We start from the raw sequence: 22,070 nt of genomic DNA on the forward strand, positions 1-22,070 counted from the left end.
TCCGTCAAACTTGGTGCGGCTGCTTCAGAGATCACCCAGAGCAATCTATACTAATATTATAAAGAGGAAAGATTTGTTTGTTTGTTTGTTTGTTTCGAATAGGCTCCGAAACTACTGGACCGATTTGAAAAATTATTTTTCCATTAGAAGCCGACATTGTCCCTGATGAACATAGGCTACTTTTTTTATTTTTTATTTATTTATTTTTTTTGGTTTCATGTGTGTTTTAATGTTTCCGAAGCGAAGCGAGGGCGGGTCGCTAGTCATATTATACACGAAGAATATTTTATATATTTTTTTATTTACTTAAATTCGCCCTATAACCAGCTAAGCCATGAAAGGTATATATATGATTATAGTAAATATTTATAATTTTGACGATAAAAACGGCTGTCTAGATGAGGCAGTACATCATATTTTTTCATATCAATTTATTCAGTTTTTCTCACGCGAAATGAACTGAGGCGCGATCGTCGTAAATCACCCGACGGCCTATTTTTAATCAATCAACCTGTCCCGCGCGCCGAATATTGTATCTGTATTATCTTTCTCTAATATAGACGTTAGGTTCATGAATAGGTGTTTTATAACATCGGTAGGCAGCGGCTTAGTTCTGTCCCTGGCATTGCTGAAGTCCATGGGTGACGGTAACCACTCACTATCAGGTGGGCCGTGTGCTCGTCAGCCTACAAGAACAATAAAAAAAAAATCTAATCGAAATAATCGTGGGAATATAAAGTTTTTATCGAATACGCGTTGCATGAATGTGCATTCTATTTTCTTTCCTATTGGTAACTAGATGAGAGTACTAAGAACAAAATGTCAAACTAGTCAAGCCTTATTTTAATATATATAACTGTCGGTATTTATATCCAACATATTGTTACCCGGTAAGAGTAACACCATCTATCGCCGAATAGTCGAACAAATATCGAAAGATCTAGTAGGATCTAGAACGCTCGAGAAGTACAACGCCATCTATTGTCAGATAGCGGAAGCATGGTACTCGGCTTTTCTGGAATATTCTCGACGATTCTAGGGATTTCGTTTCGGCTATATTAAAATCGTTGCAGAGATGGCACGCAGTTAGTAATCGGAACGACTCGAAGCGAAACAGCGAACGGATCATCTGAAGCAAAGCAGAAGAAGCGAACTGAGAATTTTAAAGTGTTTGTGAAGTGTTTTAAGTGCTAATAGAGTGCTAACTTGTAATTCGGTACAATTTTATTTATCCCGAACCCCAGTGCGTAACAATATGTATAAAAATGTTATTGTTTTAAGTTGGTAGCCTTCTCTTCCCCTTGAATGCTCAATAAGGAATACAGGCGTCTAAAAGTGCTGCGAGGTTTTATTGAAAATTCAGACTCAAAAATCAGTCCACCGCTCTCATTTCTCTGCAGTAATATTGGTAGTAAATATGTTGCTTATTAGGTATCGTCAACTATTTTTAAATTACTAATTATCTCAATGTATTTATACACACATTTCGTGTTATGAAAACTGAAAATATAGTGGCAATCTCACAAGTCTGAAAGTGACAGCTTCACCATTCAGACGTACCCATGAGATCGCCGAATCAGCAGCGCTTGTTGTGAAAAGAAATTACCAAAACGGATATTTACAAAGTCGTTAAAATAGTTTTGAAGTCGTCGTGGCCTAACGGATACGACGTCCGGTGCATTCATGTTGAGCGATGCCCCGATGTTCGAATCTCAGGCGGGTACCAAATTTTTCTAATGAAATACGTACTCAACAAATGTTCACGATTGACTTCCACGGTGAAGGAATAACATCGTGTAATAAAAATGAAACCCGCAAAATTATAATTTGCGTAATTACTGGTGGTAGGACCTTTTGTGAGTCCGCGCGGGTGGGTACCATCGCCCTGCCTATTTCTGCCGTGAAGCAGTTATGCGTTTCGGTTTGAAGGGTGGGGCAGCCGTTGTAGCTATACTGAGACCTTAGAACTTATATCTCAAGGTGGGTGGTGCAATTACGTTGTGGATGTCTATGGGCTCCAGTAACCACTTAACACCAGGTGGGCTGTGAGCTCGTCCACCCATCTAAGCAATAAAAAAAAAAGGAAAATTTTAGCTGGTGTCAAAACGGCGCATATGACGGTAGGTCTTATGGACGTCACATATAGGGTACATTCAAGCCTAAATCAAGCATCAATAACTCTTGAAACCTTATTTGAAGAAAAGCTTCTCATATGGCTTGGGAAACCCCTTGGCGGCATTGAATTTGAATTCAAAAAAGATTAACTTATACAAATTGCTTGAATTCATAAGAAACACAAATTTACGCTGAATATGCAAAATAGTAGGTGCTTCGATGAAAATGTCACATTTGCACCATCGATTATATAATAACATTTCTGTAGTAATTTATCCTTCGAAAAACAAAAACGAATTTATAAGGCGCCTACCATCAATCAAACTTATAATAAACTTTAATAACAAAAGTTTTGAACCGCGTCACTTGAATAACAAAACATTGATACAACAATTTTCAAGACAATTACTGTTACATAAACTGTAATAATAACTTTACCGGAACCCCGAACAATCCACTTACAAATTCATACACTATTGAAAAACTGTACCCTCCACAGCATAATCGTTTTACGAGCATCATAAATGGTGTACTGAAAATAATTTCGAGGGGTGCTATAGATTATACAATGTCATTAAAATAAAATTTGTTCACTTAAATATATATATTTTTTTATTGCTTAGATGGGTGGACGAGCTCACAGCCCACGTGATTATAAGTGGTTACTGGAGCCCATAGACATCTACAATGTAAATGCGCCACCCACCTTGAGATTTAAGTTCTAAGGTCTCAGTATAGTTACAACGGCTACTCCACCCTTCAAACCAAAAGGCATTACTGCTTCACGGCAGAAATAGGCAGGGTGGTGGTACCCACCCGCGCGGACTCACAAGAGGTCCTAGTCCTACCACCAGTAAAGTTACATTAATATTGTTCTGAATAAGGCGTATGAATAATAATTTAGTGACTAAGAGAATATTATGAGTCAGTCTGAACTTACCATTTTAGTCATAGTTAGGAAGTATAATTTGTATTCAATCGTTTGATAAATTTTCGTGATATTTCACCATAACCTTTGGTTTATACATTAGTTTCAATCAATTCTGTGAACAAGCACTAAAAGTTTTATGAATTTGCTCTGTTTGTTTTTGTTCAAAGAAGTTTTTGGACTAAATTAATTTTTAAACATTATAAGCTTAACTATGTTGATTATGCTGCAGGTGGTATTTTAGTAGATCAGCAAAATTTAATTTAATTAAATAATCAAACTAGGTTTATATTTACTATACAATAATCTTTAAGGACTGAACATTATAATTTACTTTTGCAAAAATCTTTTTTGAAACTTCAGTTTTCCACGACAGTAAACAGTCATTGAAATCGCTTCACCGTATCAATATATAAACATCCCCTACAAATCACTCCCCTACACTCTTTATTAGCATGTAGACGATTCTGTAGACGCAACAGGATATTCTTAGAGGGATAAAGACGTATCAGGGTGCCCGAGGCGGTACTCACCCCTATTTTAATGTGTTTACAAGGGAGTATCGATTGTTCCATTGTATACTTTTATTTGACTTGGAAATTTTCTCGTTTCTTTTCAGTGAGCTGTGTTCGTTGTTATTATTTTTTAGCACTGTTTCGCATTTTTTTTTCGGCGAAGTGTTTTTTTAAAGTGTGAACAATTTTCGTGAAATGGACAGATTTTTATTGTAATTCAAATACGTCGTTCGTCGGGTTTATCGTTGAATTCGAATCATTGTGTATATTCTATGTCGTTTGTGGGAAAATTCGAGTGATGTTTTGACATTAGGATTGATGTGTAATGTGTTTTTGGAACGAAGTTCCTTACGGGACGATGCGGAGGGGTACCCTAACCGGGAAAAAACGTCCGTAACGTAAGATTTTTATTAGTAATGCACACAGTGTACGACTTAACTTTGTAATAACATACAATAAATAACATATTTTTTTATCTTTCATTGACCACGATCTTAGAGCGTTCGTTTGCGCAATACACTAATTCATATGCAAACAATCGTGAATGAAGTGTACCACAATAAGTTCGCACGTTACCGAATGATTGTGGGTTGTTGCGAAACCTCCAGTTTTATTTTCTTTATACTTCGAATAGAACTTTAAATTAATATTTTTGTAACAAGGAACTTCGTTCCTATCCGGTGTCCCACGACACCACACATCTTTTTTTATATTTACCGTCGATGACATCTTAGCAGAAAGCGTATCTGTCGGTATGTGCTCGTTTTGACCAATTGATGATCTCAATACCAGGGGTACAGCTAAGCCACTGCTTGCCTAGAAGGACTCTTCTTAAAGTTTTTTTTTACTTTTCTCTGATCGCAAAGGCATACTTAAAACTGTTTTTGCGAACCAGCTTAGTGTTCACAGTCAGTTTTCGGGGTCAGTCGTCCGTCCCTCACCACGAAATTTGGAGTATCAAAACGTCGGAAATGTTATGATGACTATAAAAAAACGAGAGATTAAACCGTAAAAGCAGTTTTAATTATGGCTCTTCTTAAGCCTCGTTTCAAGAGAGTCATATCAAATTGTAGCAACGTTAAAAATATCTATGTAGTTGTTGCTCTGTACATGAGTGCTAAGGAGGAACCCGGCTCTGATGACGTGTGATGCGATAGTATAAAGAAAGAGTAGAGATGTTATCGGAGCGCTCTGCAAAGAAATTATTTGCAATCTTTAGTCGGTGTCAATATTAAAACGGTTCATTACTGTTACGCACTGGGGTTCGGTATAAATAAAAGTTCTACCGAAATATAAATTACAACTCTATTAACACTTAGAATACTTAAAACACTTAACAAACACCTTAAAATTCTCAATTCGCTTCCTTCGCTTCGCTCCAGGTGATCCGTTCGCTATTTCGACTTGGTGACATCCCTGCAACGCTTTTTATAGTCGATACGACATGCCTAGAATCATCGAGAACATTCCTCACAAGTCGAGTATTTTCGATATGCGTTTCCGCCGCTTGACAATAGATGGCGTCGTACTTCTCGTGCGCTCTTGACTTTACTAGTTTTTTTTCATATTCGATTCTGCTATTCGGCGCTAGATGGCGTTACTCTTACCGGCGTAACAGTTATTACTCTATTTCATTTATTAAAATAATCTAAATTCACTTTCACTTTATAAAACTTAAGCACCTGCTACTTCATGCACCGGTGTCTTCAGAGCTGAGCGTGGGCTATTACAGAGAGTTGCTCAGAAAGCGTTTTTGTTTGTTTTTTTCCGTTCTCATATGCCCATTACAAAAAACTCCATGTAACTATTTTGAATGAAGTACATGTTTAATATCTACAATGTCTAATCACGTTAATTTCTAATAACACTCACTTTCACAGGCTTGGCGACCATAGTGACCCACAATGAGTCGGCACGTTTAGCCGGCGACGCTTCCCGTGGTCCGAGCGGAGTTCTATTCGCGGCGGGGGGCTGTGCGGCCGCAGCATTAGCGCTGCTCGCTGCCGCCGCCGCAGCCGGAACCCTGTACAAGCGGGGCAGCAAGCAAAGGCACCACGACTCGATACAGTAAGTTGCGAACTGTGCATGACAAGGCACGTTGTAGCTTTAATGTATAAGACTCTCCGCACACTAGGCAGCCCGGAACTCTTGGCAGCGGCAGCCAATATAACGCGACTGTTGCATGGCAGCCAGAGCGAGTGTTGGCGAGTGTATGTGGCTGCTGTCAGTCCCCGCGTACTTGCTGTAGCAGTCAACGCATATTCGTTTTGTCAAATGTTAGTTATATGACACAGCATGCTTGTACAATCTCTTGTATTTAAAAAAACCGGTCTGGGTATGTATGAACATCTTTAAAATAGTTATAGAATAAGCCTTTTGAATGCTATTCTAGAAAAAGAGGATGAATCCAGTGTATTTTCTTTGCTTTGCGGTTTTTACGAGATAAAGTCCAAATTGGTCGACGAAAAGATTATAAAGTGGTGTCGATTGACTGCTATAACTGGCTGCGCAAATATCTCGGTTGCCGCAGCCTGGCTGCCTAGTGCACGGGGAGCCTTAGAGTTATTAGACGAAAGAATGTTATATTTGACTATGTTTCACCAAGGCGGTATTGAAGTGAATCATTAACTTCTTATTTAATATCGGGCTTCTGTTGGTATTTATTGGCAACAGCCTCATAGCCCTATAGCCTAAAATAAGGCTTAGTTAACTTGGAGCTTTATCAAAGTGATATGATGTAAAGCTTTACATTCTTCTATATCGTTCCCTCACCGCTGAGGATCGTGATCACGTGTGACTTTTCTCCATAGCGTTTGGTCATGGGTGGCATGGACCGCATGCTATAGACTATAGACCATCACCAACCGCTTTTTTAACCAGATCTGACGACCATCTGGCTGGCGTTCTGCCCACGGCGCGCTTGCCTTCTATGCGACCCAAAATTATGAGCTTCTTTAATTCATGTCTTAATAATAATAATCATAATAATAACAGAAAAAATTAACAAATATATAGACCTGAAAGAAAAAGTTACTAGAATATGGAACCAGGAAAAAATTAACATAGTTCTAATTGTCATTTCCACCACAGGCGTTGTCCCTTAAGCACTTCCACCACAGCCTGAAGTTGATTGCTCTGAAACCCAACACTTACATGCAACTACAAAAAGCTGCTATATTAAACACATGTAGAACTGTTCGTAAGTTTTTAGAAATAGAAGAAAACTCAACTGACGAACATTAAAAACATTTATTTCTTATTATATACTTGGCTAAGGCCCGTAAATAATAAATACGTACCAGCGTCTTTTCTTTTTTTTTCTTTTTTTCTCCACCTTATCCCACTAGGTGGGGTCGGCACAGCTAATTTTTCTCTTCCATTCTCTTCTATCAGCCGTCATCTCAACACTCACTCCTCTCTCTCTCATATCGTCATTCACACACTCCATCCATGTCTTCTTCGGTCGACCTCTTCCCCCTCAATCTTTTTTTTTTTTTTTTTATTGCTTAGTTGTGTGGACGAGCTCACAGCCCACCTGATGTTAAGTGGGTAAATGCGCCACACACCTTGAGATATAGTTCTAAGGTATCAGTATAGTCACCACGGATGCCCCACCCTTCAAACCGAAACGCATTACTGCTTCACGGCAGAAATAGGCGGGGCGGTGGTACCTACCCGTGCGGACTCACAAGAGGTCCTACCACCAGTAAAAACCTTGCACTACCATTTCCATACATCTCCTAGTCACATGCATCTTCTCTCTACGCATGTCCATACCACGCTAACCGTCCGCTCCTTAACTTGTTGTTTACCGGGGCCACTTTCACACTTCCTCTGATATACTCATTCTTTATCTTATCCATTCTTGTCACTCCACACATCCATCTCAACATTCGCATCTCTGCCGCATGCACTCCTCTTTCATGCTTAACTTTCGTCGCCCAACACTCAGATCGATACAGCACGACAGGTCTAATGATCGTTTTGTAAAGTTTTCCCTGCGTGCTTTTTCTTTCTCAGCGCCTGCCGAGAAAAAAAAAGAAGTAAAAAACATAATATTAAACTTTACATAATAGAATTCAAATAAATCACTTTTATAGATAGAACACTACGTTGAAATTTAAATATATTGGAACTGTAAATCAACAGAAAATTTGACTTGATCATCAGAAATCAGTTCAGATATAGAGGATTGTTCAATGATTCCTGTTTTTACGAACTGTCTACTACGCTTGGAACAATCAACACGATAGCTCCACTATCTAGAGCGAAAGAGATATTTTCGAAAGTGGAACAGACGTCTGGGCCAGGCTTAGATTTTCTGCAACAGGCTCTATTTAAATAAAGCGGCAATGAATGCTTAAATTGTGAAAATGAGAATTAAATGGTTTCTTTTAAATTTTATTCAAAGTTTGCTGCCCGCACACTCGCCTTTGTGGGCTACAATTTACATTCCGCGGGCGATGTAGTGGGTGAGAAGATTTGTGCTCAGTAGTGGGATGAAAGACAGACTTTATTCTTTACCAGGGTTCTAATTGTTATCACGCTGAATTTCATCGAAATCGCTTTAAATATTGGGCGCGAAAACCTAAGAGCCACTGTCGTATAAAAATTATTGAACTATAAAAGTAAAGCCGATATATTATTTTAAATAGCGATTTTATTTTCCAAAATTGAATTTTAACGAAACATGGTATATATATTTTACTCCTAATTAATCTTCGTTCTCCAATTTACTGTTCCAAATTAATCACTGTCTGCTAGGGAAAACCTGGGAAAACTACAAATTGTATTCAATCCTTCTGGAGATCTACCAGCAAACAGCACACACACAATGCAAAAACATACAAAAAATAATATTTTTTTTATTGTTTTATTATAACTATTGATTGATTAGCTCGGCACGAAATTTGATCACACACATACGAGGGTCGGCACCGCGTCAGCTTGACTGTATCAGTTCCCTGTATACCTATATATGGATTACACGAATGCTCATTAACAAAAAAAATATTGGCAAATTGAATTTGTCCGTGTAAAATAAAAGATTTTATTCGACAGTCAAAAATGTATGGAATGTGTAAGACCTTTCATTTTCCCATAAAGAGAAAGCACCTTCTTCCGGTTTGATTAATACATTAGAATGCGTTAATGTTAGAACAAACTAGAAACAAGTTATATTTTCAGAACAAACCCCATAACTAAGTCGTTATTTACTTTTGCGTTTATGATAAAGTGTGAAATGAGAATTTCCTCTCTAAATTTTCAAACTTTTCCACTTCCCGGTTAATTGAGATAAAAGTTACAGGAAAATTCTTGAACGAAAACTGACAGTGTTATTAACTGTTGCAACGTTAATACGCTTTGTTCATAGATTCTTTAACTTTGCGTTAATTTGTTACATATAAATAATAGATAAATAAATTTTCCAGTTCATAGCAATTTTACTCTAATGTATATATGTGTCTATATGTGTCTATTTAAATTTATTTCAATTTTTATTTGTCATTTTTTTTTATTCGGAAAGTGTACAATGAACTTTCACAGCTTTGAGAACTATACTATGATGTCTATTCTTGTTAAAGTAATTGTTGTTACAATATAATTGGTAATGCTATTACTTTCTATCTTCAAAGCATTCGTTCGCCAATGTTGTTTATTTACCGAAGTATTTACATTTTATTATTGTTATAAAATGAAATCTCAAAGGGTTACATAATCTTTTATAATAAACAAGAAGCTCACTCCGGCTCTACACGGTTCTTTAAAAAAATTTTCAACGATATTTGATGTTGTTTTATTTTTTTAAATAAAAGAACACTTATTGCGGCATAGCTATAATAGTTAGACATATGCAGTCACGAGACTTTTTGTAAATAATAATGTGTTCTACAAAGTCGTAGTACATTATTTTATTCTATTGTCAATAGTTTTCGTAAGGCACGCGATGCAAAGAATATTTTAGGTAATATTTTTACACCTTGGGTTACATTATTGGAGTTTTAGTAAGGATCCCTAATTTTTTTTCAAAAAAGATTATAGCCTGTCACTCGGGAAAAGTATAGCTTCCAAACAGTGGAAGAATTTTCAAATCGGTTCAGTAGTTTCGGAGTTCTATTCAATACAAACAAACAAACAAATCTTTCCTCTTTAATATATTAGTATAGATTATAGCCTCCATCTAGGTGATGTAATATGATTTACATGGAGCCTCAGTGATTTCGCGTCACTTAAACTAGATGTCGTCTTTCCATACTTATCGCGGCCTACGTGATCGATGGGTTAAGGAAAACGTAACGTTAACAAATACGGCCTCGATTAGGTACCCAATTGAGCTTCTTTGCCCATCCAAAACGTCTGTAACATGATCTGACATTCATCCAACCATGCCGCGATCCACTCCACTTGATTCTGGGTACACACACACTGTTCTTCTGCATAATAATGTACCTTTATCGCCAACAGCTTGACTCTGGTCATAATATTGGTGATAATTTATTATTACCACTCATCTATTATATACATGATTAAATTATAGGATAGTGGTAGGTTATTTTCTAAACGTGCTTTCTGCGGTAATGATAATTATGATTAAAAAAAAAGTATAGGTTCAGATAGTTGTTTAATATAGTAGAATTCCGATTAATTCACTAAAATTTCAAATTTTGATTATAATAGAAAAAATATTTATCCAATGTTCACTTAGAATTAACATTAAGAATACTAAGCTAAAAATTTTACCTTAGATTGGCCTTTGCGCCCCTCATAAATTTCCAATACTGTACCAATTTCAGCTCAATATCAATTTGGTGTTGACCTTAAACGGCTGTGTGGTCCAAATGTTTTTTATTTTTTTATTTCATTTAATGTGAAAGTCTTGAAATATTTCATTATTATGAAACAAATTTATATTATTTTGTTTTTAAATCAAATCCAATAAAAATGAGACTTATAAATTATATGTAACTATGTATCTCTTCAAACTTAATGTTGTTTTTTTTTCCTTCGTAATTTGTACGTTTTCCGAGTCGTTTATACGATTTTATTACGATTGAAACTTTGCACAGCTATTTTGAGCACTTATGCAAGTTGGAGTGTGCATCGTTTCCATGAATGGGCGTAATTCATATATATATTTTTTTTATTGTTTAGATGGGTGGACGAGCTCACAGCCCACTTGGTGTTAAGTGGTTACTGGAGCCCATAGACATCTACAACGTAAATGCGCCATCCACCTTGAGATATAAGTTCGAAGGTCTCAAGTATAATTACAACGGCTGCCCCACCCTTCAAACCGAAACGCATTACTGCTTCACGGCGGAAATAAGCAGGGTGGTGGTACCTACCTGCGCGGGCTCTCAAGTGGTCCTATCACCAGTAAATATCATATATTTTCCCTTTAACATAAATTAATATTCTTCAGTACTTTACTAACGTGTAGGTACTACTACTAACTACTACTACTAACTAGGTAGGTAGTCATAACATAACAAGCAATATGTTTATTTATTTCCTACGATGACGGACTATGGTAATCCAGAGCCACATCTTGGGAATAGTGGCTGCCATCGTATACAGACATAGGAGTCACAATCCTTACATAATGCAAGAAAATATTTATTCTTATTCTTCTAAGATGAAAATAAGATCCATAAAACAAATTATACAGCACAATATACCTGCTATATCTTTTTCTTTTCCAGAATTTCTATAAATTAAACGGATGTCTGGAAGAGATCGCTTTTAGCGATAAGACCGCCTATTATACTAATGTATATGATTGCTGACTGGTTTTTTTATTATTAAATGTGTTTTGGTGTGCAATAAAGTGTGTTCTCTATATCTCTCTCTCTCTCTGTCTCTCTGAACGCTTTAGAATCTCCAGCATGACCAAGTTACGTAAATAATTTTAAACTTAAATCGCTCAGCGAACGTTACGCTTGTGATTTGTACCAAAATGTGAATAAACACAAAGGGCGGCGAACCCTTGTCTGACGCGTTTGATGGATGATGCGGCACCGGTTTAGCGATGGACTCGGAAAATATTTCAGCCACTTGATATCGGGCTGTTTTGTGATAAAATAGGTCGCGTATGTTTGGATTTAAAAAATAACCTTTAAGGACTTGTGACAGAATGTAAATTTTTCCTCTATACAAATGTATAAAAAACATATTGATTTTTATAGCCAACATACTCGAAAATTCAAACACAGACTGCTCAATTGGCGGATGGAGGCCTTGAAATGAAATTGATTCTATAACTGCTAAAAATTTCGACGTAGGCAGAAAAACAGACAGAACCAGACAGAGAACTTATTGAAGTGAAACTTCTTTAGAATCGTTGTGATTTCAAACTCGATGAAACGAAATGAAACGAAAAAATAAGTCCATAGAGACACAAACAAATAAATGTATAGGATTCAGCCGGCGAGAGAATCAGATAGAACACATTATACGTGAAGTTAAAATAGCAATTCACAGAGGGCGCTCCCTCATACTATAAAAGATGATTTACAATTATTTCTATTTAGTTTGTTATCAACAGATGTCGTTGCACGTAAATTCAACAATTCCTGAATCGCGGTGACGAGATGTTACACAGTTGATAGACTTTTTTTTTTATTGCTTAGCTGGGTGGACAGGACGAGCTCACAGCCCACCTGATGTTAAGTGGTTACTGGAGCCCATAGACATCCACAACGTAAATGCGCCAACCCACCTTGAGATACAAGTTCTAAGGTCTCATGTATACTAACGACGGCTGCCCCACCCTTCAAACCGAAACGCATTACTGCTTCACGGCAAAAATAGGCAGGGTTGTGGTACCCACCCGCGCGGACTCACAAGAGGTCCTACCACCAGTAAAAACCAGACGTTCTCGTATTTGTCTTGCTAAGTCATACTTACCTGGGATAGGGATACCGTTATCGTGCAGTCGGCTCCCCCAGGGTGAGGCTGCTTCATTGCACTGCGGAGTGGTTGACCCTTGCGATTATTTTTATTTTTTATAAGTTTCACTCTACCGTATGTGACTTGCACACACACACACACACACACACACACACACACACTTTTTTTTGTTCACACTATTTACAGATAAATCATTCCGTATCATCCTATTCGATATCGTGTATCAGCTTGTACTTATGGCGAAATTTTCTTCAAGCAGTACGTCGTACACCACAGCGGCCTACGGGAGTCATCAAAATGTTCTCCTTAGATTGGATACGCTTGGTCGCCCGCCAAGTTCGACTGGATCCTACGCCACGATAGCTAGTTTACACAAATTTCCGTTTGGTAAGCGATTTTAATTCTTTGGTGCCTTTGCTGTGGGCTGTTTTTTATTTGAACTTAATCAAATTGAAAGAATACTTTCGAATATTTTATTTATTTATTAGATGGGTGGACGAGCTCACAGTCCAACTGGCGTTGAGTGGTCACCCACCTTGAGATATAAGTTCTGAGGTCTCAAGTATAGTTACAACGGTTGCCCCACTCTTCAAACCGAAACGCATTACTGTTTCATGGCAGAAATAGGTAGGGTGGTGGTACCTACCTGTACTGACTCTCAAGAGGTCCTACCACCAATAACAATCAAGCAGCAAAACATAATTCGTTGCCAAGCCGAAAATGTAATAGGTATCAACATTCCGTTCATTTCTATCGCTCTGTATGTTCTGGTTTGTAGAATGGCACAGCGGCTATTCAATCGATTGAGACCTCGATCTAATGCTCACAGATGCTTAACGGTATTATATCTATGCTAGTCATGAACAGCAGATCTTGAGCTAATCGAAAATGTAGTAACTTCATCGAATTTTGAGTTTCTTAGATATGTTATACTGAGTACAAGTTACATACGTGTTTTTTTAAACTTGAGTTACTTTTATGCAGGGAGTAGAAGATCACCATCGCCGTACGCAACAACGCAGATAGGTGAACATGTGTATGCGAAGCCGGATTCTCGCGTTTCGTACTACGCTGCGTCCAATCTAACTCACGTATCTCAGGTAAATTTTACAGTAGTCAGCGGCTTGGCTTTGTCACTAGCGTTGCTGACGTCCTTGGGTGACGGTAACCACTCCTCATCAGGTGGGCCGTATGCTCGTCTGCCTACAACAAGAATAAAAAAATATAATTATTAAAGACCATCGTAAGTATCATTTAAGCTTTTCACAAGAGTATCTTAATATGGAGCAGCGAAGACCTACCGGTCTTCCAAAATTCATTAAAACCCTTCGTTAAAACAACGAGGTCATAATTTTCCATGATCGATCGCCTTATCGTAAAGAAAGATTTGCACTCAGCCAACATAAGTTAATGCAATTTTATTTCAAGAACATTTAGATTACGACCACGAAGCGTATCTATCGTAATTTCACGTTCGGTAAAATAAAATTCACAATGTTTAATCCTGCAACATCTACACCACTTGGTATAATTTCAATGGTAGTCGTTATAATCTCAGAGGAAACTGAAAAATAAACCTATAGGTTTGTACATAATAATATCTTTGTACAGTGTTATAACACTATATAAAGATATGTTACAGTAATATAAAAAAAATCTAATTTTCAACAAGTCTTAAATCCAACTAAAATGCTTGGAATGGTTTGAAAAGAGCATCGAAAGTTTTTATATTTTATATGTATAACGAATGAATAATCGTCAAGATAAGATATATATATAAGATAAGATAAGATATATAAGATATAAGATAAGATCTACAGAATATAATATTGAAAAAAAAAAGGTTGTTTATTTCATAATTAGTTATTAATCTCAAGAATGAGAGCTGGGATGTCGATGACAACGCACAATATACATTTCGAAACATCAGAATTTAAAATATGGATAATAAACGTGAAATCAAACATCAAAAGTAAAAGCTAAAGATACGTTTTGGAAAATTATTTTAAGCCCATTAACACGCTGACTGCCATGTACGTGGCGCACTGAAGTAATTATATCGATTTCTCTCTTCGATCATCTTATTAAGACGCGGAACAGGTATCTAGTAGACTCTGGGAAAGACGAATCCGAAGATACTGAAAACGCATCTATTTCTAAGATACTTAAAATATACATTAACAAAAAAAAAAGAACTTAGTAGAACTTAGAAATCGATATAATTACATCAGTGCGCCGCGTAGGGCACCGGTGACCTACATTGCAGTCAACGTGTTAAATAAAGCGTTTGCTTGTGTACATAATTAAATTGTAAAATGTTTAAAAAATATATTTACCCAATGGCTATTCTACTGAGCGCATACATCGTTTTGGCACACTACCCAATAAAAGCATTTGGCAACCGTACGTGGGTTTGTTCTTCGAAATTTGTCGTATAATAAATTAGTTGGGTGTTCGAGTAGATTTTAGTTTACTGCTCGCTAGATTGCCCTCTCTTGTGGTATAAACAAAAGCGAATATCTATTTTCATTCCACTATAATATTCTGCATTCGATTCTATGCAAATAATTTGGTTGTCTCAAAAACTGACGAATAATTTTTGAAAACTACGAGCGTATCTATAGAAATATCTAGATGGAAACTATCGGCACTTTCACTATAAAGCTTAGTTTTGCTATAAAAATTGATATACACAAACATGTCTTGATTTTTGCACATAAAACCATTACTCCTGCCGTATGCATCAATGTATTAATTGGTATAAACTGATAAAAGCATTCTGTGAAAGTATGAAGCTCGTTCAAAATAATCTCTATTGATTTTAATATATGCCTTAAAATGCTGTGACCACTTCTTTATTATGGGACGCACTTTTCGTTGGAAAAATCGTCACTGCAAACATTGTATTGTAGTATTTTAAATAATTATGGCGCTTACACCATTCTTGTACGCAAGGTCATGAAGTTAATCAAGTAATCCTACAGTTTTAAGATTAGGACTCCTAGATGTCAGATTGTTTTCGAAATTATTAACTCAGATACGTGCCTTCCGGTCAACTTCACTGACACTATAGAATAGAGTTTTTTTGGTTATGAAATACGATAATACGATTTATTTTCCTTATTTCACAAATATATGCCTCGGTCCCTAATTCATAGTTCGTCAATCTTCAATGGAACGGGATAATGTCCACATTGTATTCTTTTGAGTAATTGAGAACCTTGTTTAGAGCACGGGCCCGTTCATTCTATTTATTAAAATATTGTTCCATTTTTATTTATTTTGTTACATCATTTTTTGTGGCGTCTATGAAGTTGTTTTGATTTTCCGCTCTATTTATTTTTAAATTATCCGTTAACTGATAGTGATCACTTATAGGCTGCCAGTCCTAAGTAATCCTTTAAAGTAAGTGATATGGTTCCGAGTCGGCTGATCCTTTGGCCGGTCGTAGGACCGTCGAGGCGATTCGCCCGGTCCTTGTGGATTGGGTGAATCGTGACAGAGGACGCCTCACTTTCTGGCTCACGCAGGTACTCACTTGGCATGGTTGCTTCGGTGAGTTCCTGCACCGGATCGGAGCCGAGCCGACGGCCGAGTGCCACCATTGTGGTTGCGACTTGGACAAGGCGGAGCACACGCTCGTTGCCTGCCCCGCATGGGAGGGGTGGCGCCGTATCCTCGTCGCAAAAATAGGAAACGACTTGTCGTTGCCGAGTGTTGTGGCATCGATACTCGGCGACGACGAGTCGTGGAAGGCGATGCTCGACTTCTGCGAGTGCACCATCTCGCAGAAGGAGGCGACGGGGCGCGTGAGAGACGCACAATCCCGCCGCCGTCGAGCGGGGGCCAGGGAGGCGGATCTCGCCCAAGCCCTGGCCCTCTAAGTGTTTCGGGTCCCCCTCACATGTCGGTCTGGGGACCGGCGAGGGGGGCCTAAAAAGACGACGTGCAAGCTGCTCTGTACGCGGTTTACGCAAGAGCATCCGGGTGATGGAAGGCCGGCTATCCTCGACCCACGCTGGTTCTGGTCCAGCAGGGTATTCCGTAGGATAGCTCACTCTAACCGGCGCCATCTGGGCGGGCTTCGGATAGCCTGCCGACCGAGAGGGCTGGTGGTCGTGGCGCTGACGCCCGCCGGTCCGGCGTCCCGAGGGGGAAGGTGATGGGAGAGATGTGCTCCGCACTAAACGCTTCACTTTCCCCCCTCTGCCTCTTCATGAGTTCTGTCTCATGCGAGGTTTGGACGTTGGTTGTTGAGCGACCGGAAGTTTTTAGTCAGTTCGACACTGACATGCCCCGCCCTCCATCCCCAGTGGAGGGCGGAAGTCCAGCGATTTCCTCCTGACCAAAAAAAAAAAAATGGATCTGAGTGCTATTTTAATTTCCCTTTTTTTTTTTTTTTTTTTTTCGGGTAGAGGGCCGAACCTCCTACGAGGTCCCCGCGCAAAAGGGGCGCGCGGGGTATGTGAGACTCAACGGTCTGCATGGTGTTGTGAGCAGACCGCGGGCCCAAGGATTTTAGGACCCACCCACTAAACGACTCCCCTGCACTTTTACACCCGACGTCCGATCCCCTCCGAGGTCAGAACCCGGATGAGGTAGGGGGGCTACCGCGGTCAACACTACAACCAGACGGCGCGGCTCACCCCAAGGACGCCCAGCCGACGGAGCCTTTGAGGCGAATCGAAGGCTCTGAAACGTCGGTGCCGCTGGTGTCCCGGAATACCCCGCTGGACCAGAACCAGCCTGCCGGGTCGGGACGCGATACACCGTCGACCGGTCGCTCTATTCACTCCACGGCAGCGCGCTAGAGTGCTGGTAGCGCGCCGCGCGGTCTCACCCCCTCAGGTCGCCCCTTGACCTTCACCGGGGGGAGGCCGCCACCTACAGGGCCCGGACGTACGGGCGTATTCCCGCCTCCGGCCCCCGGCTCGACGGCGACGGATCGGTGCGGAAAGGGAAGAGCTCTCCCTCTCTCGCTCCGCCGCCTCCTTCTGCGAGATGGTGGACTCGCAGAAGTCGAGCATCGCCTTCCAGAACGCGTCGCTGCCGAGCATCGTAGCCACGACGCGCGGCAGCGAGAGGTCCTCACCTATGACCGCGACGAGGGCGGCGCGTTGCTCGTCGAATCCAGAGCAACGCACCAGTGTGTGTTCCGCTGTGTCATCCTCGTCGCGGTCCGCGCAGTGGTGGCACTGCGCCGTCGGTTCCCTTCCGGCTATCTTGTGCAAGTACCGGCCAAAACAACCATGGCCGGTCAACATTTGCGTCAGCCGGAAGGTGAGGCATCCGCAGTCGCGGCCCACCCAGTCCGCGAGAACCGGGTGGACCGCCTCGACGGTACGGAGACCGGCCAACGGGTCCGCCAAGCGGCGAGACCACGCCTCCAGCACGGACCGCCGAGATTGGAGCCTCCGCGCTCGAACTACTCCTTCGCCGGGGCGCCCTTCCCCCCTAGAGCGAAGGTCGCTACGCCACCGGTAATCGGCAGCGAGCGCCTCCGCCTCCAGGTCCCAGGGTGGCGCCCCGGCGAGCCTATTTTAATTTCCCTGACCAATGTTTTTATATTCAAACAGCATTTCTTCAGATTCTTGTACCCACAACTTAGATCGCCTTTTTGGTATGAATATTTCATAGGGGCTAAATTTTTATGCTACATAAAAAGGACGTTTCATATTTTTTCTAACCTACATATAACTAAATGATGCAAAATATACTAACAGAATCCAAACTACTGAAATTTAATGTTCCAAGTTACATTGTTTCAACGATATAGGACTTATTAAACATAAATATGTATATAAGATAAATTTGGTAATGCTGTATACGACAACAGCAGTAGACAATTTAAGAGTCATTCCGATAGAGGCACCCGTCACGTGCGGACGTGCTCATCGTCCACTCGATCGCCCGGTCTTTGTTCGCCCGGCTTTTGTTAGCCCGGCCATTGTTCGCTCGGCCTGTGTTCGTGATACATCTGCCGACCAAGTGTGTTTCCTGGAAGCTTTTATTTGTTTTGTTTTAGTTATTTTTGTGTTCGTGGAACATTTGCCGACAAAGTGTTTTCCTGCGAGTATTTATTTGTTTTGCTTCTTTTTGTAATTTCTGTTTTGTTGTGCTTTTTCTTTGTCCTGTAGTAATCGCGCCGCATTGCCACCTGTGTTCAATAGAACCGCTCAGGTCCGAGAAGTTGGGGCCTCGCCGCAAGGCGAGTGTTTTCAAGACCCGGGGCCGCCCCACCTGGGTACTCAGCGATCATGGACGCTGTATTCGTGGAATTCCTCCGACTTCGTCACCCACAGCTCGCCTCAGAGTTTCTGGCTTTCAAGGCCAATCACACTGCGAGCTCTCTCGAAGACTCCGCCGTGCTCGCTGCTCCTGCGTCGCCTGTACCTGCGTGCAAAGCGTCTACATCGAGCACCGCAGCCTCCGTCGTGCCTGCCGTTCCCGCGTCGCCTATACTGGCGAGTAAAACTACTGCGTCGTCCGCCGTGGCCACCGTTCCAGCAGCGCGATCATCCGCGGCCTCCGTCGCGCCTTCCAAAACTCCTGCTTGTAGGTCACCTGCGCCCGCCTCCTCGTCCTCCGACTCTGACTCGGAGATGGAGGTCGACCTCGCCCCCGCCTCATCGACGGATGGATTCACCCTGGTACAAAAGGGTAAGAAGCGTGCCGCGGAGTCTCGAGCTCTCGCGGCCGCTAAAATTAGCAAAGCCGCGAACGCGTCGCGCCCCCGCCCTCAGACTCCCGTTGCGCCTCCAGCCCGTGCCACTCCGTCGTCGCGACCGGTGGCGCAATCTAAAACTCAGACCCCTCCCCCGGTTATCCTTCAAGAGAAGGCAGCTTGGGACCGAGTTTCCCTGGCCCTTAAGGCCAAAAATATTAATTTTGCCAGCGCCCGTAATCTCGCCAACGGGATTCAAATATAAGTAACGACACCCGACGACCATAGGGCCCTCTCAAGTTACCTCCGAAAGGAGCGTATAAGTTTCCACACTTATACGCACCAGGAGGAGCGCGAACTCCGCGTTGTCATACGTGGAATCCCGAAGGAGCTAGATGCCGATCTCGTCAAGGCAGATCTGATAGAACAAGGCCTACCAGTAAATTCCGTGCACCGCATGCACACCGGCCGCGGTAGGGAGCCATACAATATGGTTTTAGTCGCCCTCCAGCCTACCCCCGAGGGTAAGCAAATTTAACATTCGGACCGTCTGTAGGCTCTCCGGTATTGCCGTCGAAGTCCCCCATAAAAAAAACACTCCTAGTCAGTGCCATAACTGCCAACTGTACGGGCACTCTTCCCGTAACTGTCACGCGCGCCCCCGATGTGTTAAGTGTTTGGGCGATCACGCCACGGCCCTCTGCGCTCGCGACCGCGACGGAACCGCCTAGCTGTGTCCTGTGCCGAACACAAGGTCACCCCGCGAACTACCGTGGATGCCCCCGAGCTCCAAAAATAAATCGCCGCGTCGCCCGTCAAAACCGCCTCCGAGCTTCCGGCCCAGACATCAAAGCCACGGTACCCTCTGTGCCGAAGGCTAAGCCTGCTTTCGTGCCAGCGTCGGTGCCCAGCGTCTCGGCTTGGGCTAAACCGTTGCCGTACACGAACACGGCTACAACTCTCTCCCCCGCGACTCGTCCCACCCCCGCGATACGTCCCTCCCCCGCGACCTGCCCTCCGACCGCGTCCGAAAATCTCGCTCTAGCGATCGACTTTTTTCAGTCGATCAACTTTGAGCGTGTTAACGTTTTGGGTGACGCCATTCGCGCCTCCTCCACTGCACAACATTTCATCGCCGTTGTGCAAGAATACGCTGACGTATACGCGTCGTTAAATACGTACGTCCTCCCCTCACTCCGCCGGTAATCAATGGCGTACATTAGTAGAATAAAACCCTTATCCGTAACAATAGGATTTTTTAACGCTTACGGTCTCGCAAATCAACGTGATCAGGTTTGTGATTTTTTGCGTGACCATCAAATTGACATTTTCTTAGTGCAGGAGACCCTACTTAAGCCCGCGCGCCGTGACCCTAAAATCGCGAACTATAACATGGTCAGGAACGACAGGCTCTCTGCCCGTGGTGGTGGTACCGTTATTTACTATAGAAGAACCCTGCATTGCGTCCCGCTCGATCCTCCCGCGCTCGCTAATATCGAAGCATCAGTGTGCCGAATCTCACTGACGGGACACGCGCCGATCGTTATCGCGTCCGTTTATCTTCCACCGGATAAGATCGTTCTAAGCAGTGATATTGAGGCGCTGCTCGGTATGGGGAGCTCTGTCATTCTGGCGGGCGACCTAAATTGTAAACACATCAGGTGGAACTCACACACCACAACCCCGAATGGCAGGCGGCTTGACGCGTTAGTCGATGATCTCGCCTTCGATATCGTCGCTCCGTTAACCCCGACTCACTACCCGCTAAATATCGCGCATCGCCCGGATATACTCGACATAGCGTTATTAAAAAACGTAACTCTGCGCTTACACTCGATCGAAGTAGTTTCAGAGTTAGATTCAGACCACCGTCCCGTCGTCATGAAGCTCGGTCGCGCTCCCGATTCCGTTCCCGTCACGAGGACTGTGGTGGATTGGCACACGCTGGGCATCAGCCTGGCTGAATCTGATCCACCATCGCTCCCGTTTAACCCGGACTCTACCCCGTCTCCTCAGGATACCGCTGAAGCCATAGACATCTTAACATCACACATCACCTCGACATTAGATAGGTCATCGAAACAAGTTGTAGCGGAGGACTTCCTTCACCGCTTCAAATTGTCCGACGATATTAGGGAACTACTTAGAGCTAAGAACGCCTCGATACGCGCCTACGACAGGTATCCTACCGCGGAAAATCGTATTCGAATGCGTGCCCTACAACGCGACGTAAAGTCTCGCATCGCCGAAGTCCGAGATGCCAGATGGTCTGATTTCTTAGAAGGACTCGCGCCCTCCCAAAGGTCTTACTACCGCTTAGCTCGTACTCTCAAATCGGATACGGTAGTAACTATGCCCCCCCTCGTAGGCCCCTCAGGCCGAATCGCGGCCTTTGATGATGACGAAAAAGCAGAGCTGCTGGCCGATACATTGCAAACCCAGTGCACGCCCAGCACTCAATCCGTGGACCCTGTTCATGTAGAATTAGTAGACAGTGAGGTAGAACGCAGAGCCTCCTTGCCGCCCTCGGATGCGTTACCACCCGTCACCCCGATGGAAGTTAAAGACTTGATCAAAGACCTACGTCCTCGCAAGGCTCCCGGTTCCGACGGTATATCCAACCGCGTTATTAAACTTCTACCCGTCCAACTCATCGTGATGTTGGCATCTATTTTCAATGCCGCTATGGCGAACTGTATCTTTCCCGCGGTGTGGAAAGAAGCGGACGTTATCGGCATACATAAACCCGGTAAACCAAAAAATCATCCGACGAGCTACCGCCCGATTAGCCTCCTCATGTCTCTAGGCAAACTGTATGAGCGTCTGCTCTACAAGCGCCTCAGAGATTTCGTCTCATCCAAGGGCATTCTCATCGATGAACAATTCGGATTCCGTACAAATCACTCATGCGTTCAACAGGTGCACCGCCTCACGGAGC

General features: G+C 42.2%; 1 protein-coding gene across 2 annotated transcripts in view; it reads left to right on the plus strand.

The window, feature by feature from the left end:
- Drl-2 (tyrosine-protein kinase derailed 2) overlaps positions 1 to 22,070 on the plus strand; it is a 66,281-nt gene that overhangs the window by 35,925 nt on the left and 8,286 nt on the right. The window contains exons 5-7 of one of the 2 annotated variants that reach the window (XM_028176843.2): positions 5,439 to 5,625; positions 12,725 to 12,855; positions 13,453 to 13,568. In XM_028176843.2, the coding sequence (XP_028032644.2) occupies positions 5,439 to 5,625; positions 12,725 to 12,855; positions 13,453 to 13,568 (434 nt within the window). The remainder of the gene's footprint in view (positions 1 to 5,438; positions 5,626 to 12,724; positions 12,856 to 13,452; positions 13,569 to 22,070) is intronic. The other variant, XM_028176844.2, reaches the window with a different exon arrangement.

This window comes from Bombyx mandarina, chromosome 05, assembly GCF_030267445.1.
Source record: "Bombyx mandarina strain Sakado chromosome 05, ASM3026744v2".
Taxonomy (NCBI): domain Eukaryota; kingdom Metazoa; phylum Arthropoda; class Insecta; order Lepidoptera; family Bombycidae; genus Bombyx; species Bombyx mandarina.